At 44.0% G+C, this 24,030-nt stretch overlaps 1 protein-coding gene across 3 annotated transcripts in view; it reads right to left on the bottom strand.

Moving 5' to 3' along the window:
• iqsec3a (IQ motif and Sec7 domain ArfGEF 3a) overlaps positions 1–24,030 on the bottom strand; it is a 40,569-nt gene that overhangs the window by 13,859 nt on the left and 2,680 nt on the right. For 2 of the 3 annotated variants that reach the window (XM_061762364.1, XM_061762365.1), the window contains exons 2-5: positions 17,691–17,771; positions 9,458–9,989; positions 5,209–6,368; positions 164–325 (exon numbers count right to left, since the gene is read on the bottom strand). In XM_061762364.1, the coding sequence (XP_061618348.1) occupies positions 164–325; positions 5,209–6,368; positions 9,458–9,989; positions 17,691–17,771 (1,935 nt within the window). Of the gene's footprint in view, positions 1–163; positions 326–5,208; positions 6,369–9,457; positions 9,990–17,690; positions 17,772–19,391; positions 19,413–24,030 lie in introns of those variants that run through there. The other variant, XM_061762366.1, reaches the window with a different exon arrangement.

Here is a 24,030-nt window from a genome sequence, read left to right as displayed (position 1 = left end):
ACTTCCTCTGATCTCAAAATGAACTGATGTCTCGCCATGTCACAGCGGCCATTAACGCGGTATGAAAATGAGGGAGCAACACAAATACAAACTGGTCATTTGAATGCAAATGTTTGCTTGTGTGAGATTTACATCCCCCGAGGCGAGACAAGCTCATACTCACTCGAGGACATCCCTGTTGAAGGGCTTCTTGCTGTTGCCGAGGAACTCGCCGATCATCTGCCGACTCAGCCCCTTCCTCTGCAGCAGGAAGTGGGCCACGCCGATGGGCGTGTCCGGGATGAAGCCTCGCGAGATCAGGAACTGGAGGCCCTTGTCAGGATTCCTGGTGGAGAAGGAGGAGATGAAGATGTTTCTTCGCATGGCGCACAATCATATTTATTACGACGGAATAGATTTTCAGTAAAAGAAGATATACATTGCAGTATAACTGTCACACTTACAGTACAGTACAATACATTTGCATCAAATCTTGAAGAACAGTTTGCTTTTGAAATATTATGTTCAATTCTTATTTGCTAATTTTTTTAGATGTTACTACAATAGGGAATTAGAAATGCAATGCATTCTGTTTACTTCTATTGTGCAAGGTGGCTGTTTGCATGCATAAGTGGCTAGAGGAACGATTGCATGAATTATACAGTATGATCCTGTTCATCGTAAGAAAAAGGTCAATTGTACAAGTGTGACTGAGCTGAGATTGGATTTCTAGTCTTAACCATTTATATTATCGTGCACGGTGGTGATTAGCATTAGCAACCAGCCACACGAGTGACAAATAAGATTTCGGATTCTTATTTGACTTTCAGATGATGATATTTATGAGAATTTAGGTCAAATTGCTAAAATTCCCAGTGTCCGCTGTATTTATAAAGCTATTAGACCATGCGAAGCAGAAAAGCTCCAGGGAGACTGGCGCATGAATGCCGTCGCCCTGCCTCTGTGTTCTCCTTTTACGTAACACCCCGCCTGTCCCGGCTAATGGGTTTAGCTAGGTGAAGCTAGATGATCAGTAGGGAGGGGGCGGGGGGGTGGGGGGGGGGGGTTGGCTGAGAGTGGGCCAGACATAGCAGATGTGAACAAATGGCAGCATGAGCGAGACGTTGGTCCCGGCTCGGAAAGCATCTGCTCGCCCACTCTCCTGTCGACTGACGTGCCGCCGAGCGAATTTGGCAGATTACTTGATGTTTTCCCAACACGCATGCCGGTCCCACACACTGATTATCATTTGCGATGGTAAATGGACGGGGGTGGAAAATTCGAGACGAATAGGGGATAAGTGGCGCAGAATGGGGGGTGAGACAATCCTGTCAAAGTGATGATCAATATTGTGATGGCTGCATCACGCCGTGAGCTGTTTGGAATATTCACGTTAGCTCATTTCGCTACTTTAGAGGGTCGATTAGACTGTTTTCCAGCTTTCTTCGCATCACTTTTGCCTCAGTAAGACTACATTCAACCAAAATTTGAAAGCTACTACTAGAGTTTTAGGACTTTTTTTTAAACACAATCCTTTCATATTCCCGTGTGAACATCCAAACCCTCAGAAGCAAAGAGCGTGACGAGGGCCACCGTGTTGGGTTTCGTGAGTAAACATGCTTTCCCCCACTCACCATCTGGATGTCGGCGATCGTAATTATTCGGGGGGACATGATGTTGTTGCAGACAAGGTTTGTGTACACAAACGTGGACATTAGCACATGTAGAGAGACAATATAAAAATACTCACAGGAGTACATTCTTTATCCTCTGATAAAAAATTACTATTATTACTGCAGCTTGCTGAGTAACTTACAGTAGAAATAGTAGGAGACACTCTTCCTTGTTTGTGTCTGCATGACCATTATACTGACCCCCCCCCCCCCCCCCATAGCCTCGTCGCACACACCACAGGGAAACGCAATTAAGTAATCCTGATACATTTCTGTTTAAGTCTGTACATTCTATTTAAGTATGTTATTACTGCAGGTTTTTAAAAAGTACAACACTTTATACTTTAAACACGCTGTAGAATTTTTGTTGTTGGATTTTTTGGGAGCCTGGAACGGATTAATGGCATTTCAATTCATTTCAATGGGGAAAGATGATTTGAGATATGAATGTTTTGAGTGACGAGTGCGGTCAGGGAACAAACAGACATTCATATCTCAAGGCACCACTGAACTAACGATCTTTGAGTGAGTATGTAGAAATGAAGGCTTTCTCTCTGTTAAGCATCTTGGCACTCGCTACAGTTGAGTAAAAGAACTCCCCCAGCCACTATTTGAGGAAATAGCACATTTACTGTTGTACTGTATCAAAAGAAAGCCCGCAGTGGCCCTCTGCACAGTACTTTACGTGTTAATATCGTTTATCTGGTGGTGATTCATCATGATATTTTTCTTGACTTTATCGTTGCCCACTCAGATGTTGAATCAACACAGCTTGTGAATGGGGTGGGCAATTACTACTGTTCCTTTAGTAAATGTCCCACGTGAAGCACAATGTGTTACCCTGGCGTCAGCCTCCTACTACCTGCCTCTTCGTCGCCCTTGACAATCTGTCGACTCCCCACAGTCATTGTCAGTATGTCCACGTAAGGATTTGAATACCCTGCACTCTCTTTAGATACCTTTTAATGAGAATTGATGAACTGCTAACATTCTAGCAGTGGGTAAAAACAGTAAGCAGACTATAGAAAGCGCAAATGTACTGAGTCAGCTGAACAATGTGATCAACCACAGTAGACCACCACTGATGACAAACGCTTATTTGAATGACAAGTGATGCAATGCTAATCTGCTCGCAGTTTGAATGCTAACATTTCAAAAGCTATTAACCTAGGAGTAGCAAGTATTAAGGGCTCTTGATAAAGGTTTTACATCTTGACCTATCGGCTGGTACTATCTCGAGTGAGAATTGATCAATGGCTAACATGCTAACAGTTGGTATGCATACATATGAGTATTGATTGACGACCACTGACTAGCTTTTATTGGCCTGAGTCGTCAAAAGAGAGACGAGGTTATCCCGAAGCGTGCGGGCCTGTTGAAGATGGATACCCCCGTTGCCGTTATTAGATCGGAGTGTGGTGGAACTAATAAGGTCGCAGCTTGTTTTTACTGTCCCGGCGCTCTCCTCCCTCACAGGCAATTGATTAAAAGTGTGCTTATCTCTAGACTGCAAACAGAAACTGCGTCACCTTATTCCCCTTAAACACACAGCGCATTATTCATCATCACACATCACACGTGTACACTTCTCTGTGACCTTTTTAAAATGCATCCAACAGATCAAGGGTACAAGAGCCAGCTGCCAATCAAACAGGTTTACCCCTTGATACAATCTGTTAAATGGCTCTGCACCAGTCAAAATTGCCACATTAAAATTAAAGAGTAAAGTTAAATATACAGTTTTTGTACTTTTTCTGTAATGGCCCACAAGATGATGTCAAAGCCCTAGCTAATCAGAAAGCAGTAATTGGTGGCAAGGAATTATATATATTTTTTTTTTAACCTGTCCTGTTCGGCTGCTAGGTCAAGCTGATAGCAATAGAAGGTATACCAACTTGAACAATGCAGTGTTTGGTAACTCAAGGAAGATGGCAAGTGGTGAGTTTGTAGATGCGAGGATTCCGTCCGACAGCAATGATAGGCAATTCTAAAAATGTTTTTTTTTTGGGGAGGGTGGGGGTGGGTCAATTACTCACAGTTTTTCACTATTTGCGGCATGGCTTGGTCCCTACCCCCCATGACTTGAACTTTAAATGTTAATATTCTAAAGTGCATAAACCCCTTGCTATTTACGACAGTCCTTCCGCATCCACCCCCATCTTGTTCCCAGCGTCACGCTCGCGAAGCACAAGTTAATCGGATTTACGGTCGCACTTTTATTGCCTCTTTCAGATTTGTGTGAGGAGCCTTAATTGGGGCAATATCGCCGCGAAATCTTGTCGTCTCTCCCGGAGGATCCATCTCGACAAGGAGCTTTGACAGACGTGTTGCCGTGACAACACAACAGCCCAGGATGGAGACATTAACGACATTCGGAGCCCGAGTTGATGAGCCACGTGCTGCCAAAGGAGTCTCTAATTGCGCGTCCCGAGATTGTACGACGACGATCACGTATTTAATCTGACTTGATTTGACTACACCCAGACATTTTAATGGGGTCACACTCTGCCTTTACAAATATAATAATATAAAGTAAAGCTAAATAATGTTCATTATTGGTCTTGTTGTTAAAATGAAGACACTTTTTTTAAGTCAAATTTAAATTGTCATTGGTTTACAGCATCTTATTAATAAATAAATATCGAAATAATATTCAGCATAATTGCAGCGAACCGACTAATTTCTGTGATTTACAGCGATGATATTTACATATATACACATACTCAAAGTAATTTTCGGGGTATATTTTTGCTAACAGAGAAGACCTTAAAAAGGAAAAAGATTGTTTACTGTCACTTCATCTTAACAAGAGAATCCAAATATAAGATGTGCTTTGCTAGGGCAGAATTTTAAGGTGTACCTAATAAAGTGGCCAGTGCAGTGACATGTTGCCCAACAAACTTTACTGCATCCAAACTAACGGAGCGTGACACGTTTCATGCGGGCGCCTCCGCCGCTCAGCCCCCCGTGCACTCTTGTCACCATGGCAACACCCCGTCTCTCAGGTCGATCACGGCATGCGAGAACCACCTCGCTCTCTTCTGTCACGCATCCTGATGTCCGACAGCCTGCTGCCTTTTTTTCCCCCAAGTCGCAGATGTGAAATGAAATGGACAGCAGACACTCTAAGAGACTTCTAAGAAAGATTGCATGACCCTAATCCGCGCCTCACTCCCATCCGTGCAAAGGCTTGAGTTCTTTTCGAAGAGGGAAGCTCTCACAGTAACAATCAGGTGCCAAAAGTACAGATACTTGTGTAAAAACAAAAAAAAAAACACGAGAAGTACTGAGTAAACTCCTGTACTTAAGTAAAAGTAAAAAGTACAGTTGCATCTTAAGACCCCGAGATCTCAAGCAATCTCAACCGTGGTTGACATTACCCCTCTCTCTATCTCACATCTTTTTCACGTTGTGTCGTCATCTGCGGAGTTCAAATAAAGTCATGATCCTTGTTTGACAAAGTCAGGAGCAGAACATAAAGAACAAACAGATATATATTTCAGTTTCAGGTTGAGACAGCAGAAAAATCTACGTAAGTACAGTGGTGGTTACTCACACATTGAATAGGTTCAGGCCGATGCGGTAGAGGCGTTTCCGCATGACGTCGGTGGACAGAGTGGGTGATTTGCAGCTGGCGGGGTTCTCGCAATGGTAGCGCGGCAAGCTGAGGATCATGGCCTGAAGCGCCTCCTTGGAAGACGCCTCGGACGTGGATCGGGCCTCTGTGGATGCACTGCTGCTGCTCATCTGTTCCGAGCTGTTGTCGGCAGTCTCTGAGCAGCTCCGTTTGACCTCCAGCGGCTCGGACACAGGCGGGGGAGGCTTAGGGGGCTCCGGCGGAGGCGCCCCCACCGCCACTGTTTCCAGCTGGGGAGCCATTTTGTCCAGGGGGGTCAAGGGTGGCAGGTCCTCCCCGCTGAGCTCTTCCTCACTGGGCGGGGGAGCGGGGAAATCCATGTCCTGATCATATAAGTCTATTTCTGGGGGAGGTGGGTGCTCTTGAGGGGGTGGAGGGGGATCTAATGGCTCAGCTGATGGGGGAGCAGGTGTTTTTTCAGGCGGGATGGACTGAGGAGCGGCGTTCATTGCGATGGACGAGACTTCCTCTTGCTGGCTGCAGCTGCCTAGCGTGACTGACTCCATGACGGAAGACGAAACACGGATGTTCTGACTGTCGATCTGGACCGTCACGTCCCGGAAGGCCATCATGAGCTTGCTGGCGCTTTTGGACAGGTCGCTGGGGTCCAACGGGGCTTGATGAATTGCCGACTCTCCGACGCCACCTCCCTCTCCTCCAGCTGCTGCTGCATTGAACTGAAACGCACCGCCTTCTTGCAGCGAGCACATGGTCTTCAGGCTCCAGTTGCTGAGCGCATCATCTATGGACTTTGCCAGGGACTGGACTTGCTCGGTGAAGGAGTCCTCCAGGTCGGTCAGGCTGCCGCCCACTGTGGCGGGCAGCGATGGCGACCTCACCAGAGGTATACCTGCCAAGTTGCAGCCTTCTGCCAGGGCCCGTTCAGCTGAGAAGCCCTCGGTGTTCTGCATGCGCACTTTGCGCAGGGAGATGCGGCGCGGCAGGCGACTCTCCAGCAGGGAGTTGCGGATCTTCTCAAAGTTCTTGCTGAGCTGGTACTGGCGGAATGCGGTCTGGATCTTGCAGGCGGCGCGGCGGGAAATGAGGTGGCCGCCGTATTTGTGCTCTAACATTTCGATCTGGAAAGAAGGATAGAGATGAGATAAATTGATGACTGGTGAATAATAGGACACGTATGTTACCGAGCTTGTCAAGGGTACAAACACAAGAAGACAATCCATGGTACGCTCCAAGTGTTAATGATGTCCTTTAACTGAGGCCAAATGGGGAGAGTGACAATGAACATCATTGCTAACAGAGCTGATGCTATCGAGTTTTGGTGATGCATTGAAGATGGATAGCAAGACTGAAGAGGGTCAGAATGAATGGAGCAGAACCATAAAAAGGAAGGGCACTCTGTGGATGCGAACACGAATGGAGAAACAGGAAGGTCACGAAACCACAGAGTTGTACGGATCTGCACCAAAGCCTTTTTTTCCGTCAAGAAAAAACGTGCGACCGACTCAAAGCAATTTCGACAAAACGCTCATTTTCTCAGCAAGCACAAGTCATAATTTCCACCAACTCCACAGAGAGGTCCTTGAAATTGTCTGAAAGCGAACACGCCGTTGATCCCGCCTGTGAAAGATGGCTGAAACTCTGTGGGAAACCGATAGATGCCACGTAGCCGCCGTCGTTGTCGGGCCGACGCTCAAACACTTGATGAAACCCCTGCGCTTGCCCGGAACAATCGGGGCCGGTATATCTCTGGAAACACCCAAGTGCGAGCTCTTATCTCGGGAAGTCACATTGTGCGCCGCACATCTTTTGAAACCCCCAACCCTTCCCTCATTCAGACTTAATGGACGATTCTACTTCTGTTGCTGCTCTGTACCTCATTAAAGCTACAAGTGGTGGAGGTTTCGGCGTGCATAGATAACTGTGTTCACGTCCTAAACATGAAGTAGTGTACAACAGAAATAACGTGTCATCAGGGAGATATGAATGCTTATTGTGTGAAAGACTGACTCTCATTTGCTGTTCTCCTTTTAATTCATTCAACGAGGAACTGAATGTCTGTAACGGCAATGATACGTTCGGCTGAATGATGTGATGAGGCATCAAAACACAACATCCCGAAAGTTTTATGAGCTGTTTGTAAAAGTGTCCCTTATATCCAAATAAACTTTGGAGTGGTGCCCTTGACACATATTGTAAAATATAAGTCGTTTGATTAAATGGTGCAGGTTTTTATGCCTATTTTGGCCTTTGCGTAAGCTGGGTCACGGATTTTGAAGAAAGCATTTGAGGACGCACTGCTCTCTTTGTGCCTGTCTGACACACTCGGAATTACAGCCACCGGGAAGGTAGGAAAGAGGATTAAAAGTAGCCTGGCATTTACACTCGGTAAATTAAGACTATTCTGGCAGACAAAGACGACAAAATGACAGGTGAACAGTGCAGAAGACATGGAAAGACATGATGGGGAAGACGCCCGTCCTCTTCAGTAGCGGGCAGTCCCTCCTGATCACTTCACTAAGCGCTGATGAAGACAGATTAATCCGCAGATCCGTGTCGCCACCGGCCGGACTCACTCAATAGATTTTGAAGGGCAGATTGAAGCCGCGCATTCTCCACAGTAAACTAAGCTATAGGGGAAAGTAAACACTGCATTTTCAAAAGGATACGTATACGGGAGGATGAAAGGGACATGTGAATATTTTAAAGAGACTTCAAAGCTACTCGGATAGAAGATAATTGCAAGAAAAGCAAGGTTGGAGGAAGTTCACAATGATTATGGACCATTTAAAGCTTGAGTCCTTTTTGTGCTTCCCAACTAGCTCTGACTTATCTGGGCGCCAGGTAGCGACGGATGGTATTGATGAATAAGCTACTTCTTAAAAGTGTTTTGAATACAACTGGAGGTCAAGTAATATTACAAAACACCCAAACATATGTACACAAGTACTGGGCGTCACGACACACACAAGATGGACTGCCGAGCCGAGCGCACATCCGGGAGCAGAATCAAGGGGTCATTAGCTCCGCTCGTACTCATGCAAATGTCTCAAAGCGGAGAAACATCTGCATGATTAACGAGCCGATTATGCAACGGCAAGAAGAGTGACGCGACGCAACATAACGCCCCCATGCCAAGCCGAGACGATAATGAAGGAGCTGACGTCATTGTTTTGCTGATGTATCTTTGCCGAATGTCCATCACTCAGAGGGTCTGTGACTACCTCAGAAAGCAGAGTCATGGTTAAAAATGGGAGATATTTTTTAACATCAACCTGTCAAGCTGTGCATTTGCCAAGAAAGGATGCCTTCCAAAGACTCCCAACCTGTGACCCTGTTGGATATTTATTGCTTCTTACTTTTGTGTTTTCGTGGCAGTTTTCAATCAAACGCATGTTTCGTTGCAGAATTACCTCCACCATGGTCAGGTTCACATGGGTAAAACATTATTTTCCACGTGTTTCAGCAAACTGCACACAAATTGATAGTCAATCATGCGTGAGGTTGCTCCACCGTAATCAAGGTATCGCCCTGCACTTCCAATTAGTCCCACATTAATCGGAGGATCCATCCGTCCCACGCACGCTTCTCTCTACGGACAGAAAATCAATGGAAGCAATCTACGGCTTTGTTGACCTGACAACGGTGTAAGACTTCTACTACAACAGTCTCTGAAAATACATTTGTATCAGTGTTCTGCTGTGTCCAAGTGGTACGAATTCTGCTTCCTTACCTGCATGGAGATCTTGACATATAACAATAAATGGCAAATGATTGATGATGGTTCTGGGAAATGGAGATGGACTATCGTATGAGTTTCCTGATGGGACAGTGTGGACAGAAAGACAAGACAGGGACGGCGTAAGGGGAATGCATGTGTGCATATTTCTTAATATTTCCATAGACATTCATCAGTACAGTACAAGATGTGGGACAGTCACATACTTTTATTCTCTGCGGAAGCTCCACTGAGAATCACTAAGCAGCAGAGAGAGGATAAAATACTATGAATATATACATTAAAGCCTTGAACATAGTGGTAAAAAAGACAAAAGCGTGATGGGGATCCATGGTGGTGATGATGATAATGATGATGATGTTGAAGCAGATACAGTTTGGCCAGTCCACTGGCGCCAATGGAGAACAACAGAAAAACCTCAAGGTTCCACACACACGCCAAGGTATAGCCCCATCCCAAACACACCCCTACCTGCTTGTTTTTGAGGTCAAGCGAGAGCTCATAGTCGGAGGTGGTCGAGTGCGAGCAGGCCCCGTTGCGTTGCACCCTCAGGGGTGACGCCGTGTGGTGGAGGCTGGCTCTCCTCGCCGTGCTGCTTCCTTTTGCTCCTTCACCTTCCTCCTCCTCCTCCTCCTCCTCCTCCTCCTTCCCCTGTGCTTCTTCTATTTCTATTTCTTCAACTTTGGCCGCTTCCTGAGCATTCTCTACATCCTGTCTTCCCTTTGCTTCCTCCTCATCCGTCCCTTCGTCCTCCACAGCTTCCTGCGCGTCCTCCTCGCCCAGGTCATCAACTTGAGGTTCGGGCTCTGCTTCTGTCTGGGGTTCAGATTCTGGTTCTGTTTCAGGCGGGGGCTGCGGTTGCGCCTGGGGGGGCTCGCACTCGGGCTGTGGCGGCAGTGGCGTCTCTTGTTGGGGCTGCGGTTGTGACGGGGCCTCACTCTGCAGCTCGCCCTCTCCTCCCTTCCCTTCCTCCCCCACTGACGGGTCCAGAAAAAGGTCATCGCTGCAGAAAGGAGGAGAAAACGCAGAGTGAGGTGGCTTGCCGCATCCTCCATGACCTCTTCTCTCTCTCTCTCTCTTTCTCTCCCTCTCTCTCCGGGGGATGCAAGTGGCAAGACACGGGGACCCCGCCTTTTGACTACTTTGGCTGTGCCTCGCTTGTCGTCTATGCACTTGACAGACAAAGACAACGTGGAGGAGAGGACACAGCTGAAAAAAACCCACAGGGTTGGTGCACAAAAGTTGGATGGAAAAGAAATAGAGCGGCAACATCTTCGGGAAAAAGAAATGTGAAACTGACAGGCAGTTGTGACACACAGAATTACAAATCAGGACAGTCATGCTCAGCTAGTGTAAGTGTGTGTTTTCCTTTTGGAATGCATGTGCATTTGAGTGTGTGTGTGCAAGAAGTGGGTTTCAAGTGGAACATTTTGCTGAAGGACCATAATCGGATTGTACTCAATTAAAACTGATTATAGGGATAAAATGATTCCATTGTGTTGAGGGAAATAAGGACTTCAGTGACTTTATTGCATTAAATTTCAACTAGATTGACACTCAGCAGAGCGCAGAACTCCACCGAGGCAAGACAAACCCAATTTTGATCTGCACCCAATAAGGAAATTGCCTTACCCATTTATGTAAGTCTTGTAAGAATCAGCAGAGGCAAAAGCTAACACTACACATAGCACTGGAGCGCATTGATCCGAACCAATATGGCTTTTTAAACACTTTAATGTATGTACGATTTGCTATATTGTGTGCACCCATCCAATAGTCTTTTTTTTCCAGTGCTTCCAGCCTGACCTACTTCTCGGATTTGGCTCCCAAATAAATCCCCCCGAAAAAGGGAAATTCACGCTGAAATTCCGCTATTTTGACTAAGTGGAGTTGTCAGAACACGACTCCCACGATTGTTTCCAAGTGCTGCCGGCCTGCTGGCACATCACAACACAAGATGGCAACCCGGTGGCAACACGCTCGTCGCCCAACGCTGAACTTTTGGATGACACCTTGTAAATATGAGTTTACATTTGCCCGTCTGGCAAGAACCCATCTGCCTTTCCCGTGCTCAGTGTCATCACTCATGGCAGCGCTTTAGCTCGCTGAGAAAAGTATCTGTAATGGGCTTTAGCAGGATCCGCGACTTCCAAAATAGACGTACGTGGGATGAATAATGGATAGTGAAATAAAGTCGCTTCTTCACTTAGCTGCAGGTGAGCAAAAAATAGACACGGTGGGGTCTGAAGCTGTGTTTTAAAAAAGTATAGTCTGCTGTCTACTTGCCCTCTTTTCAAACGAAGCCCTGACATTTCCTATGTGGCTTGTTATGGTGCAAGACCAATGGTCAAACCTGTGATTTATTTTTCTTGGTCGCATTATGTGATGTACACTGAACCCCAGTTCATCACGGCGGATGCGTCCCACACCCACCTATTATACAACACACCTCTCTGCCTCTTTTTTTTCCTGCTTCAATTGGATTTAAACTTCCTTAAATTCCTCCCTACTCTTGTATTTGTTTGTTCCACTTGGTTGGTTGCTCCAATATTAGTGTATATATTGTGAATATTGCTGCTGTGACAACCTAATTTCCCTCACAGGATAAATAAAGTATCTAAATAAGAAAAAAAAAGACACGGCCAGCGTGAAAGGGGCTAATGAATCATTGAGCATGGGAATTGAACGTGGCCGCAGCGAGATGCGCAGCATGTGTGCATATTTATGTGCCTCAGCTGGCGAGTCAACACAAAGTGAAGCTTTACTCGCGCCATATTCTCTTCACGAGCGGCGTCAAGACCGCCCGTCGTCCGTCCTTAACGTCCGCCGCTAGGTAGGAAGATTTAGAGCCTACGTGTGTCAGAGTGGGCCGACGAGGGTGGAGACGAGCCCTCAGCGGTGAAGACGGACGAGCGCGCTTGGCCTCCTTGTGCCTCACTTGCAATACGACCACTCCACTCTGTCCTTTATTCCAAGACGTGAATTCGGCATTTTGCACAAACAGAAATATGGTCTATTTTGAAGCCGGTGTCTTGTCACTTTGACTACATCTCTCCTACCATCCCCCTCTTATGTACAGTATCTCCTGCCCCTCACTGAGAATGAATCATGCAGAGTGGAAGCTTTGCTCATACGCTCAGAGATGGTCACGTATAGCTTGAATCACATCCTTCATCTTCATTCGAAGGGATGCCGCTTGGCAAATAAAGGCTTTCATGGCAAATAGCTTTGCGTTTGTGCGCATAACTGCCTAACAATCGGCGTGTTTACGGCACGATGGCTTTGTCGCTATCGTGTCGCATCTGTTCTCACATTTGCTAGGGAGGGAAACAAGCACAAGAGAAACATTCTCGATATGAACATGATGCGCAAAGGTGCAAAAGCAAAATGCACAAGTGACATTCTGCGCACTTTACTCTGCAGTCTCCTTTGCAATTTTGCTCCTGTCAGTTCAGCATAAAATATACATTCTCTTTATTCACAGGTCATAATTAGGCATTTTCTATGTAATCATATCATCTTTTGTTTTCGTATGAGGATAAGAAAGTAGCCCTTGTTTATCTCTCGCTCCGATAATGTATTGCCACTTTGCTGTGAGAAGCAAGATGTTTGTGGTTGGGACGGCGCCAGTTGCATAAGGCAGATGACAACTGCCTGTTCGTATGTGTATATTAGACCTCGCCTAAGGAGAAATAGGCAGACAGAGTAAGTGTGCATTGACTAAAGGGTTAACATTTTTCCCGAGACAATAATTCTGCATTTATTCCATCGATGAGTCACCTAACCTGTTGTCAAGCTCTCTTGATTTTGAACAGTGGCACCCCGCGTTCCCTTAAAGCGAATGCCAAAAGTCATCATTATAAATGTTAACCGAAAGGGCCTCATAAATAACACTCTTTAGCAGAGCAGGCGTTACAAAAAAAAAAAAAAAATTAAAAAAAGTGAATCAGTGTTTTTATATTTAATCGAAAGCATTGTGAATATTTTAGCAAGGCTGAGGAAGTACATAATCCGTATGCGGGCAGGTGTACAGCGTGTACATATTCCTCCCTCTTGTTGACGAAAACAAAACGCAGCTGTGCACGTGCATCAGCTGGCAGAAATAAGATTTATTCAACACCAGAAATCTCACGGTTGTTTTGTTTGCGCACCTGTGTACGCCGTTGTCACCATCTTGGAGCTCACTAATCCCGTTTTGCCAGTTAAACCTCCCGACTCAAATGTGCCTCAACAATGGGGACCGCTACAACAAACAATGAAGCAGCCCCCCGCTGTGCTCGTGTTAGTCCTGTTCATATTTATTTGCATTCCTTTTGCATTTTCCCTCCCTGAGCGGGTCTTCTTTCCTGCCGTTTTTAACATCTAATTCATCCTGACAGGATGAGCAAAAGCCGGGGCGACACCTGGAGTGACACGATGATGCTGCAAGCGTGACTCAGCACAGAAAAACTGCTTGACGGTTTGGGTTAGTCAGTGTCAAAAACATGACACGGTAAAAAAAAAATAATAATAATAATAATAAATAAATAAAAGATGTTCACTGCTTTTTTAAATAACCTTTTGGCTCTAATTTTATTTTTGGAATAATATACAAACAGAGAATTTTGCATCACACTGCAAAGCTGTTCCTAATATTTTGTCCCTAGGTTCACCTCATTAATAACTAGAGCTGCAGCTAACAAATATTTTTCGAATCGAGCATTTTACCGATTATATCGTTTATTTAAGTCATCGGATTACTAAACACAGTAATATGCATGTGAGAAGCAGGTATTATTTTTGCCCACCATCTTCATGTTCTCCTGTATTATCTGTGACTTTTGAGTGTGTATGACTTTGAAAGGCGGGGCCTGGCAGGTGAGTGACGTGGGCGTCAGTGAACGAGCATGTAGAGCTAACCTATTAACCATTCCGCGTGTCGAGTGGCTCAGCGTGAGTTTTGGTCATCGGCAGCCCGTTATGAATGTGCTGAGTACGGGTTTGTTTTTCTTACAGTTTGTTCAATAAAGCGATTGAATGTGCACCAGCGGGTTGGCATTTGTAGACATGCTGTTGTGGTTGGACTTGATTGTGATCCCAAACTTTGGACATTCTCTGCCTTTTATGGACTCTTTCCTCCTTGCTCACAGCCATCGCGCCAATTTATTTCTACTTATTGCGTGCAACTGCAGTAACATTACTCTGTGAGGAAAAATGGTCCCTGCGAAGATTCAAGGCAGAGATTTTGCTTCGATCTTTTGTAATCGAATTACTTGATTAATCATTGCAACCCTAGTTCCCTTTATTTCTGTGATCTAAACCGCGCACTCGCCCTCGCGCTGCTTCCTGACTCATGACAGCCGAGTAGTGCCTTGTCAGCACTTTCTGTCCTCTGGCCCGCTGTGCTGATGTCAGGCCCAGCTGTAGTTTCAAAAAGCCTACATGAGCTTCGAGGCTAAAAAGGGCAATGTCAGGAATTATAAAGTTAAACAAAGAAGAAGAATGATTTTTTTTTTTTTTTTTGCCAAAATTCCGCTTGCAAAGCCAAACAGGGGGGCATAAAGAGACTGTATGGATTATTTGTACTTCATTACAAAGTTCTCAGTGCCTCCATATTTTCAGGTTTTACAGCTTGAGCCCGCCACGTGCCACGCACAGAGTAACGAGCGATGATAGGGTAGCTGAGGCCTCCAGAAGCTATATTTTAGGAGACAAAGGGGCTCAAAGTTATGGCCGTCGCCTAATTATCACCCTAAGAGCGGCGTAATTGTGGCTCTGCAGGCAATTTAGACAAACAAAACCTTTTTTTTTTTTGGAGTTGCTTTCCTCTCTCTTGCATACACAACAAACACCTTCCCTCTCGGGACATTGTACCGCAGCAGCATCGCTGAGGTATCGACGGACCTGCGCGGTTGTTCTGATTGCCCCTGCGAGATGAATAAGACGGCATGTAATGACATTGGCTCTGGGGCTACTCCGCAACTGTTGTCTACGGGATGCGGCGTGCAAAGTATCATCCCAGAAGAGTGTAAACAGGAATGATGTGTTTATTCTCCAGCACAGCAGCACAAGTAATAGCCCCTGAGCTGCAATTGGCTTTATTAAAGCATTTTGGCGAAGCTATTAGATTGGAGCTAACGCATTATTGTGTGTAATATTCAACAGTGCTGGGGGGAAATTGAATGGATCGGATTAGCGCAGGTGAGGAAAATGCATATTGGACAAAATCAATAGGATTTCATCCTTGATATTGTGAAGATTGGTTGTAAATTGCACTTTTGACCTCAACTACACAGGTCGAATACTGTTGAAAATCAATGGAATCATGCTTTGCAATAGTATTCATTTCTTTAACGTGGAAATTGGTTGGAAAACTAAAGAGTTCACAAAAGAACTTATTGCTTTGACCTTGGCTACAGTGGTTATCTTGCAACAGATAGATTTCAAAATCTATACATTTCTTGTTTAGCTATGGTAAAATAATCCCTAAAAGTATGAAAATCTGTTGAAAATGTCCCAATTTTAGGTTTTGACTTCAGCTACAATGGTCACCTTGTGTCAGATATAGTTCAAAATCACTTGGTTGAAAAAGTGCAGATATACTGCCACTCGTGTGGCACATGCTGCACAAAATCACTATATTTTTTTTCTTTGCGCTATAGCACAAATGATACCGAAAAAACATATACTGATTTGAATTTTGGTGATAATGTGTCATCAATCAATAGGTTATTGCTTTGTAATCATCCCCCAAAGTATGAAAATTGCTTGAAAGCTGTGACCGAGCTGAAAACTGAGGCTGCAAAAAGGTTAAAACTGCTGATTCGGAGGCGGGGGGGGGGGGGATGCAGCCCGCACGCACGCGGGAGATGCTGCAGCAAAGTCATCAAAAATGTTGCGCTTTTATGAAATCTCCTCTGTAATAAACCCACCATCCTCCTCCTCATCTTTGGGCTCACTTCACAAGGTGGAGATAAGCGGTGGAATGGAGGCGGAAGAGAAAGCCTCAAATGCGATGAGCACCTTTATGTCGCCTATGAAATGTGCAGTTCCTGCTCTTGCGCAGGTTGGTCAAGCGAACCTCTGGTTGATCAGGAGTGGATTCATTAAAAGTGACTCCGTGGTTGATGATTTCAATATGACTTCAAGCCGATGCGACTTCCCCAGGCCATTTTATAACAGCTGTCCCACGACTGCATCCCAATACTTTTGTCAATATGGATTATTGGGCATTCTATGAAGGTCTCGCACTTCCCAGTCGCACGACTCTCTTGCGCCCTTAAGCTTTCATGGCATTGGTGCTTTCAACTCACTGCCAGTTTCCTAATTAGACAAGCATGTCATTAAAAAGAAACCCAACTCTAAAGCCGACTATTAGCGAGAATAGGTCACGCTGAATATAAATAAATCACCTTGCAAGCCCTCTGGTGCTGCTGAATCATCAACATATGAATAAGTGATACATCTGGGAGTGTTGAAAACAATGACAAAAAGCATTTGAAGTGAATAAATTACCCAATTTTGACAGGTTGCACACAAACGCAAAGGTGTCGACTGTGTCTTTCTGGTATGTAAAGTAAGCCTGATGGTTTTTGCAGGTCACACACATACACTGACGCACACACACATAGGACAAGGAGCTACGTTCTAATTGCTGCCAAGCAAGAAGCATGCAACATCAGTTTTTTTCTGTGCCTCCACATGAACACAGATGCAGTACATGTGCTAACCACTTTCCAGCATGAAAGACCCTGACCCCGTCCCCCCACCAGCACAGCACACACATCAATGGTCACTCCCCCCGTTGCACAATTACAATTTTGGTGTTTTTAAAAAAATAATAATAAAAAATACAACAACAAATCTGACACTCAATGTGACCACAGTGGACAGACAAAAGCCCGCATGGTGTGAGCATGGACGGTCATGGACGAGATGAGGTGCGGCGCTTTGTGCGCGCGTGTGTGTATGTGGGAGGGTTGGGAAATGTGATGCCGCGTGAAATCACGGACAACAAGGCGAAAATTAACAATTAAAAAGCATTTGGAAGAGAGTGTGTGGGGGGGGGGGGGGGGGGGGGGGGGGGCGAAAAAAAGACGTGATCAGAAAACAAAAAGACATAAGGACTTCTCGGCCCCAGGAGAGTCCTGCTTTGAGGTGGTTTGCAAGTTAGCTGGTGCCTGGATGTTCTGAAGTGGTTAAAATTGTCACTTGGGTTCTGAGTTCTTCAATAGTGGAGGCAGCCTCCCAATGCGATTCGTCACAATTAGTCTGCTGGCTCTGACAAACCAGATAAAAAAAGAGCAAAAACGGAGCGTTTTGGTGCAGAGGGCTTAATTGCTATCGATGCTCTTTGGACAGATGAATCACTCAAGAAAAAAGCAGGACTTACAAAATTGAAAACCAGATGATACTCCGGAATGGATCGTGCGTCGATGCTAATTTTTAGATTAGCACGCTCGCTGGAAAGCCATCTGGACAGCTCAAAGTAGCGAATTATCATTAAGTCCCGGCTTGAGAATGCAAAATCGTATCTGGGCGCCGTAAAACATGAAAATGGAATTACAATTCTAGCCAGAACCCAAACATTCTTCAACCTGTTACAAACCACTTCAACAGACTACTGGGGTAGTTGTGTCGTTTTCAAAGCACAGTAACTAGCTGCTAGTACAGCTAAGACGGTTCATTTTTCAAGCGTGATTCATGTGCCGCACAAGAGTCTTACCTGGGGACACAGGCGGACGACGTCTCCCCCTCGGGGGCCTCCGGGGCTGGGCAGCAGAACTGATGGAGCACCGTTTGATTGCTGGGTAAATAAAGAAGAGCAGAAACAAGGACTCAGACGAGGCAGAGGGGACGGTGTCGCCATGGAGATCGACACAAAAGACTTTCTGCATTTTACAGAAACACACGTACACAGACACACGCGAAAAAAGAATAAGCTTCTGGGACATTTTGTCCCCTCAAAAGCTGGGGATGATGAATGAAGATGGCTGGCAGTAGAGGAACAGCAGCTACAACCTTTACCTTACAAGCAGTTTCAGTCTCGCACACAGTTTTTTCGATCAGGAGATTAATGTGCTATTTTGGACTGTGTCTTATTTTTTAAGGTTAAATGTTTGCTTTGGCTTGTACAGATTCTCAGTTAGCAAATAGCACCTTAAAACAGCTGCACTGAGCTTGACAATGTCACCAATCGTCTCCAAATACACAACTAACATTTGGATTTGTGTACAATTTTGGCCGTAATAAGCAACTCAGTCGCCAGCCCGCGCGGGGGGGGATGACACAAAAACAATAGCGGCCGTTCATTTCGCCACATTAGGGCAAATCGTCTCAAAACGGGACAGAAATAGAATGAACTCTGGGTTACCTTTAAAGCACTCTCCTTCTGATTCATCTTAGTCGTCTACCACTTTTCACGTCTGTCAAGTCTCAACTTACATTTACGCCACACGACAAGAGAACAAAATAACAATCCTCCCGCTGCTGGGCTCATCTTGTTTCTTGAATTTGTTGTGTTTTTTCAAACCTGTTCAAGAATGACTGAGGCAATTATGCGATTAGGCTCACAAAATATCAATTACATGAACAAATTAATGTAATCAAAAATATGCTAATGAAAAACACACTTATTTTACATGACACAACACTAAATTAATTCCACTAATACCTTTAAAACGCCACTTGGAGACGAAAACCTTAATTTTCCCTAATTGTCTTCAAAAGGTTTGTTATTTAACCTTATTTTAGTTGTATTTACTGTTATTTTAGAGTCTCTTTTAGGACTGCAGCTATCAAATATTTTTGGAATTGAGTATTCTGCCGATTAGTCCATCAATTAATCGGATAAAAATGTATTTTGCATTCTTTAACAACAAAACGTGCATGTGAGGTGCAGGTATTATTATTGACTGTGTATGGCTTAAACAAGAGTGTAGTCCAGTAACATTCGTCCATGTGGAAAAATGATCCCTGCCAAGCTTCTAGGCAGAGATTTTGCTGAAACGTTTTTGTTATCAAATTATTTTAGCTATTCGATTAATGTGTGCATCAGGACAGGTTTGCTATTGTTTTTCCCAACAAAAACAAAAAACTAATTATTCAATTGTTAATCGTTGAAGCCCGAGACTTTCTTTATACTTCTTTAACAGTCAGGAATGTTACTTAAAGCATCATTGCCTGAACTGTAATGAATGATATTTCCATTATTTCTTTTGGGAACATTTGTTTCAAGCGTGTACTGTAGTCGCCTCTAGAGGTGCATAAATATAGCATATTCGACATATTTCCTTTAACGTCTTAATCTATGTGAAGACACATTTGTGGCTACTTCCACTCGCATATATATATACAGTAAATACACACACACACATACACCCTTGATCAATACAGCCTTCCCAAGATTAAATTGAACTTGCGCGACCTCGCTTCCTTGGTCCTCCTCGTTTCCCAAGCCGGCCCAAACTGGCTAATACCGCCTGGGCACCAAACTCTCTAAGCCGAGTCATGTTTGCAGAGGAGGAGGTGGGAGGACGCGGGGGGTCTAATCTGCACTCCACACTACCACTGTGCATCGCTTTAACCTCTCGTAACTAATGTGTTTCTTGTCGCTGTGTCAATGGCCACCGTTTTCTTCGCTCACTGCAAAAGCACCATGACACTCCTAAACGGTGACACGACACACACAGAACAGAAGCATGATGAGAATAACATTTAGGTTGCCATGTTTGTGTCAGCCCGACTGCTGAAAGGCAATTAGCAGTTATTACACGTCATTTCAGCTTGCTTCATTTATCAGACGACAATTCAGCTCATGGCAATATGGCAAAAAAGCGTTGCTTAATCAATGAGGACGCGCCAAAATAATTCACTTGCACTTTTGGCAGAAAGGGAGAGAAATACTTGACGCTGGGGCAACTGTGTTTGTCAGGCGACCGCGCCAACTTTCCAAAGGCATCTCTCAGTCCATCCTAAAAGCCAACACACACACACACACACATTTAAAGACACGTCTTAAAAAAGACTACTTGAAAGGTTTACGTCAGCTCCCAAGAGACTTAGCTTGATGGACAAAGCGCAAGACCAAACTCAAAAGCACAAGAATTTATTTTTTTATTTTTTGATCTAAAAAAAGAAAAAGACAAGGGTACAAGGTCATCACATCCATACTACACACGAGACACTTCATTAGGTACACCTTTTGAGCTCCAAAACACAAAGTGCACTGTACATAAATGCTGAAGCTCAGGTTTGACTCACACTTTTTGTACTTAAGTTGCCTTATTAAGCTTAAAAAAATGTTTTAAATATAAAATACATTTTAAAAAAGGTGGGGTGGTCCTTAAAACTCTAAGCATATGGCTTGCTATTTTTACTGGTGTGTTTTAATTAGCAATACTATTATTAGCATCTTTTAGCAGCTAACCTACTTGGTAAAATAGTGATGAAATCTTCAGTAACACTTAATATTAACCATAAGCATTAACCATAACTCAATATTAAACCACAACAACGACAAACAATACATGTTACAGGCTTTATAAGAGCTACACGAAGAAGTACTTGAAAATGATGCTCTTGACGTCACCCGTTTGTTTACTGGTGCGTGCTTCCCACTTCCGGTTAACAAAGCAGACATTACCAATATATCGACACACTAGTCACCTTAATATCAAGATTCATCAGTAGAGCGTCGAACGATTATGTGTCCTGAATAACAAAACAAAAAAAAACAATATATATATATATATATATATATATGTAGTTTTCGGCACAATTTATAATGATGTGATACCATTTATGCTACATATCGATTAGCATTAGCAGCTAGCCTACCCTGTAAATAGCAACAAACTCTTCAATAACACGGATATAAAAGGTCAAAATATATTTCAGACTCTTTTACTAAATCACAACTACGATAAACTACGTGAGTTGCACGCCTTATAAGTGCTTTGCTAAGCGTAAATACCTGAAAATACTGCTCGTCCTACTTCCAGACAGACAACACATTACCAATCCATCAACGCACTATTCACCCGCTGAAAGGATGACAAATAGAACGTTGAGTTGAAACAACGGCCGTAGACCTACAATATTGATATTACATAACAAAAAGATATTTAAAAAATGTCATCTTAATTATTTCTTATTTTTCATCAAGTTTAAGAAATCAGCAGAAAACGTCATCATCCTCAACATCAAACAAGCATCAAATGTGCTGGGCCTCTCACAGGAAAATAAAAACTTGAAAGCCATTTTTTTTAGCCCTAAGAGGAGCAGTACTTACATTTTAAAGAAAGGCTAAGATTGGAGCGCTCTGGGAACGGACGGGACTACTTTTTGGAGTTCATTTGGCGTCCGCAGACTGGCACTGATTTATTGCTGTGAAGTTTGGGGAGTGCAATTCTCCCCCGCTTGGTTATTATTTATCTGTTTTTTGATATTAAAGGATGGCTAACACAGCCTAAAGGCAAAAGGTCATAAGGAGAATGAAAGATCAGTCCAGCGAGCTAATTAGTTGCCTCCTCACTTAGTTTTGGGTCACGTAGAATCTCATAAATACAATCCAATGCATAAGAAGTCGATTGGATGCGCTGTGCCTGTTCCCTTTTTTTTTCCCTTTGTGCCCAGAGGCCCGAGGTAGGCGGCAGGGACCATGCCTGATGTTTCCTCAAGCCAGTAGCTCACAAACAATGTGTGCATGTTGGCTAAAGCGCAATGGCCAATGAATCAGAGCAGTACGTTTTGTAATAAGGTAAACAGCACTATATAATATTGCACTTAAAAGTAATAAGATAACTAAAAAGAATGTAAATAACGAAACATTTTGTGCATTATGATTCATTCATTGTGGCTCCTTCTGTTGTACATGACCTGGCCAATGGAGGGCAGTACATCACAGTCATACAGACGTAAACGAAGAAGAGTTTCACAACTACTGCAAGGGACATCAGCTGCAAAAAAATATTAGTCGCTTTTCACAGAGGATAAAGAATATATCAAGGCATCACTGTAACTGCATACTGTTCTAAAGTGCACTAAACTAAAAGTCCACCCTTTGGGTATTGTAGCACTGTAGATAAAAGGGGCCAAAAAGTGATAAAGTATCGACCAGTTAACAATGGGATTGTGTAACAAAACAATGAAGCCGAACTGCATCGGCATTAGGACTTGGTTGTTTTGGTAAACCTCACAATGGACTCCAAAAATTGCAAACTGTTCCAAACTGGACCTGCACAGCTTGGTAAAACCTGTATCTAAAAGCATTTCCATTGCCATTGAGACAAATGGAAGTCCAAGTGTTTCTTTCTGGAGCATTGTGATGTTTCCTGAGCCAAACTCCTTTTCTGAGGATGAGGATGACTTGCCAGCAGTCGACTTCAACACAGCAGTTGAGGAATGCCGATTGCATGTTTTGCCTCAATTAATTTGATGGAAAACAACTGAATTGTCTAAGGGATTTTCAGCGTTAAGCTTCCACGGAGTGAAATCTCCACAACAGATGGGGAGAACGTTTTTTTCCATCCAATTCAAATATTGTTCCGTAGAAGTCCCGTTTCGTGAATTCGGTGACCATTGAGAGTCACGCCATCGTACATTTCAGAATGTCTTTGCTGGCAGCTTCGTCCACATTGGTGTGAAATAAAGCAATTTAAAAGCATCCAAATGTGATATTGTGTGATTTAGAGTCCGGCGGCGGCAGCAGTCCCGAGTCACCCTGTCATGACCAACAGGCGGACGTGATTCCCATTCCCGCCGATGGGAGGGGACGCCCAGATAAAAGCAGAGCTTTGCAGAAATGAACATTTGACTCTTGGAGTATTAGTGCTGAGGAGGCAGAGATGGAGAGTATAGATTTGAGCATGCCGCACGCATCCCCGACCCCTTTTCATCTATCAGCCGGCAATCTAGCTCGGTTCCCTGCACTCATGTTTTACGGGGGAAAAGCAGAAAGCTATTGATTTTTACACACAAGTTGCCTTCATTCCTTTGAGGCATTAAGACATCCAAGTCACAAACAAATCAAATGAACAAATACATGTATTGCATCCTCATTTTATGTCATTATTGGAGGATCAATGGTGGTGATTCGAAATTTGGGGTGTTTAACCTAGCGTGCAATTGTAACCATTAGCCCTCAGAAGGCGAGTATTTGTATGATCAAATACAAGTTAGTTTTTTTCCTCAAAAATAAGACCTTTTCCTGAAAATATATCTATTTTTAAAATTCTCAGACATAGAATATATAAATACACATTTGCCAAAAATATCAGACTTTCGTCCTTGAAAAAAAACATTTTGAGAAAATATAATCTATAAGATTACGGATTTAATTTCATAGTTTTTTTTGTTTTAGTTTTTTCTTTTCAGAGTGGTACTATAATACTCAGTACCAAATAACTCGACTACGCACAGACTGACTGGTCTTGATCTAAACTGAGCACTGCTGCGGGCAAAGCGTCTGGGAACAAGGAGAGATGGCAGCATCCAACGGCAGACGCTCAGCGGGGCAACTCAGTAAGCACGACGTGCCGTTGTTTTCACCCCCTTTAATTGCCAGCCGCATGTTCTCCCCTTTGGTACGTGAGGAGACCGGCAAGGGGCAGAAGCCTGTGAGATGACATGCTAGCAAGGAAACGGAGGGCACGGAGGGAACATGTAGCCTGACAGGAGGCGTGTGTGCATTTGCGAGGATTTGGCGTCGTTAGAGCGAGGGGTTAATTCACCGGAGTGTGTGGTGGAGAACCACCTGAGGCCAGAAGACATAAACGCCACCTCTACTGCCTCTTTTGGTAGTTGAAGTTGAAGTTTACTGTCAAACTAAGACAACAAAGAAAGTTACACGGCGTGTATTTAACAACCACACATGTCCGCTATCTTAATAATGCGAAACACCACAGACGGGGCTAACGAATAGCATCTTTGTGGCGCTTTATGCAGCAGATATTTCAACACAAAGGGTTCATCAACACATGTAGACAGACAATATATCAATATTCACAGGCATATATGTTATCCTCTGCAAATAAATGATTCAAATTACTGCATCTTAATGAGTC

The sequence above is a fragment of the Phyllopteryx taeniolatus genome, chromosome 22, assembly GCF_024500385.1.
Source record: "Phyllopteryx taeniolatus isolate TA_2022b chromosome 22, UOR_Ptae_1.2, whole genome shotgun sequence".
Taxonomy (NCBI): domain Eukaryota; kingdom Metazoa; phylum Chordata; class Actinopteri; order Syngnathiformes; family Syngnathidae; genus Phyllopteryx; species Phyllopteryx taeniolatus.
This window is presented reverse-complemented; position numbering and strand designations above follow the sequence as displayed.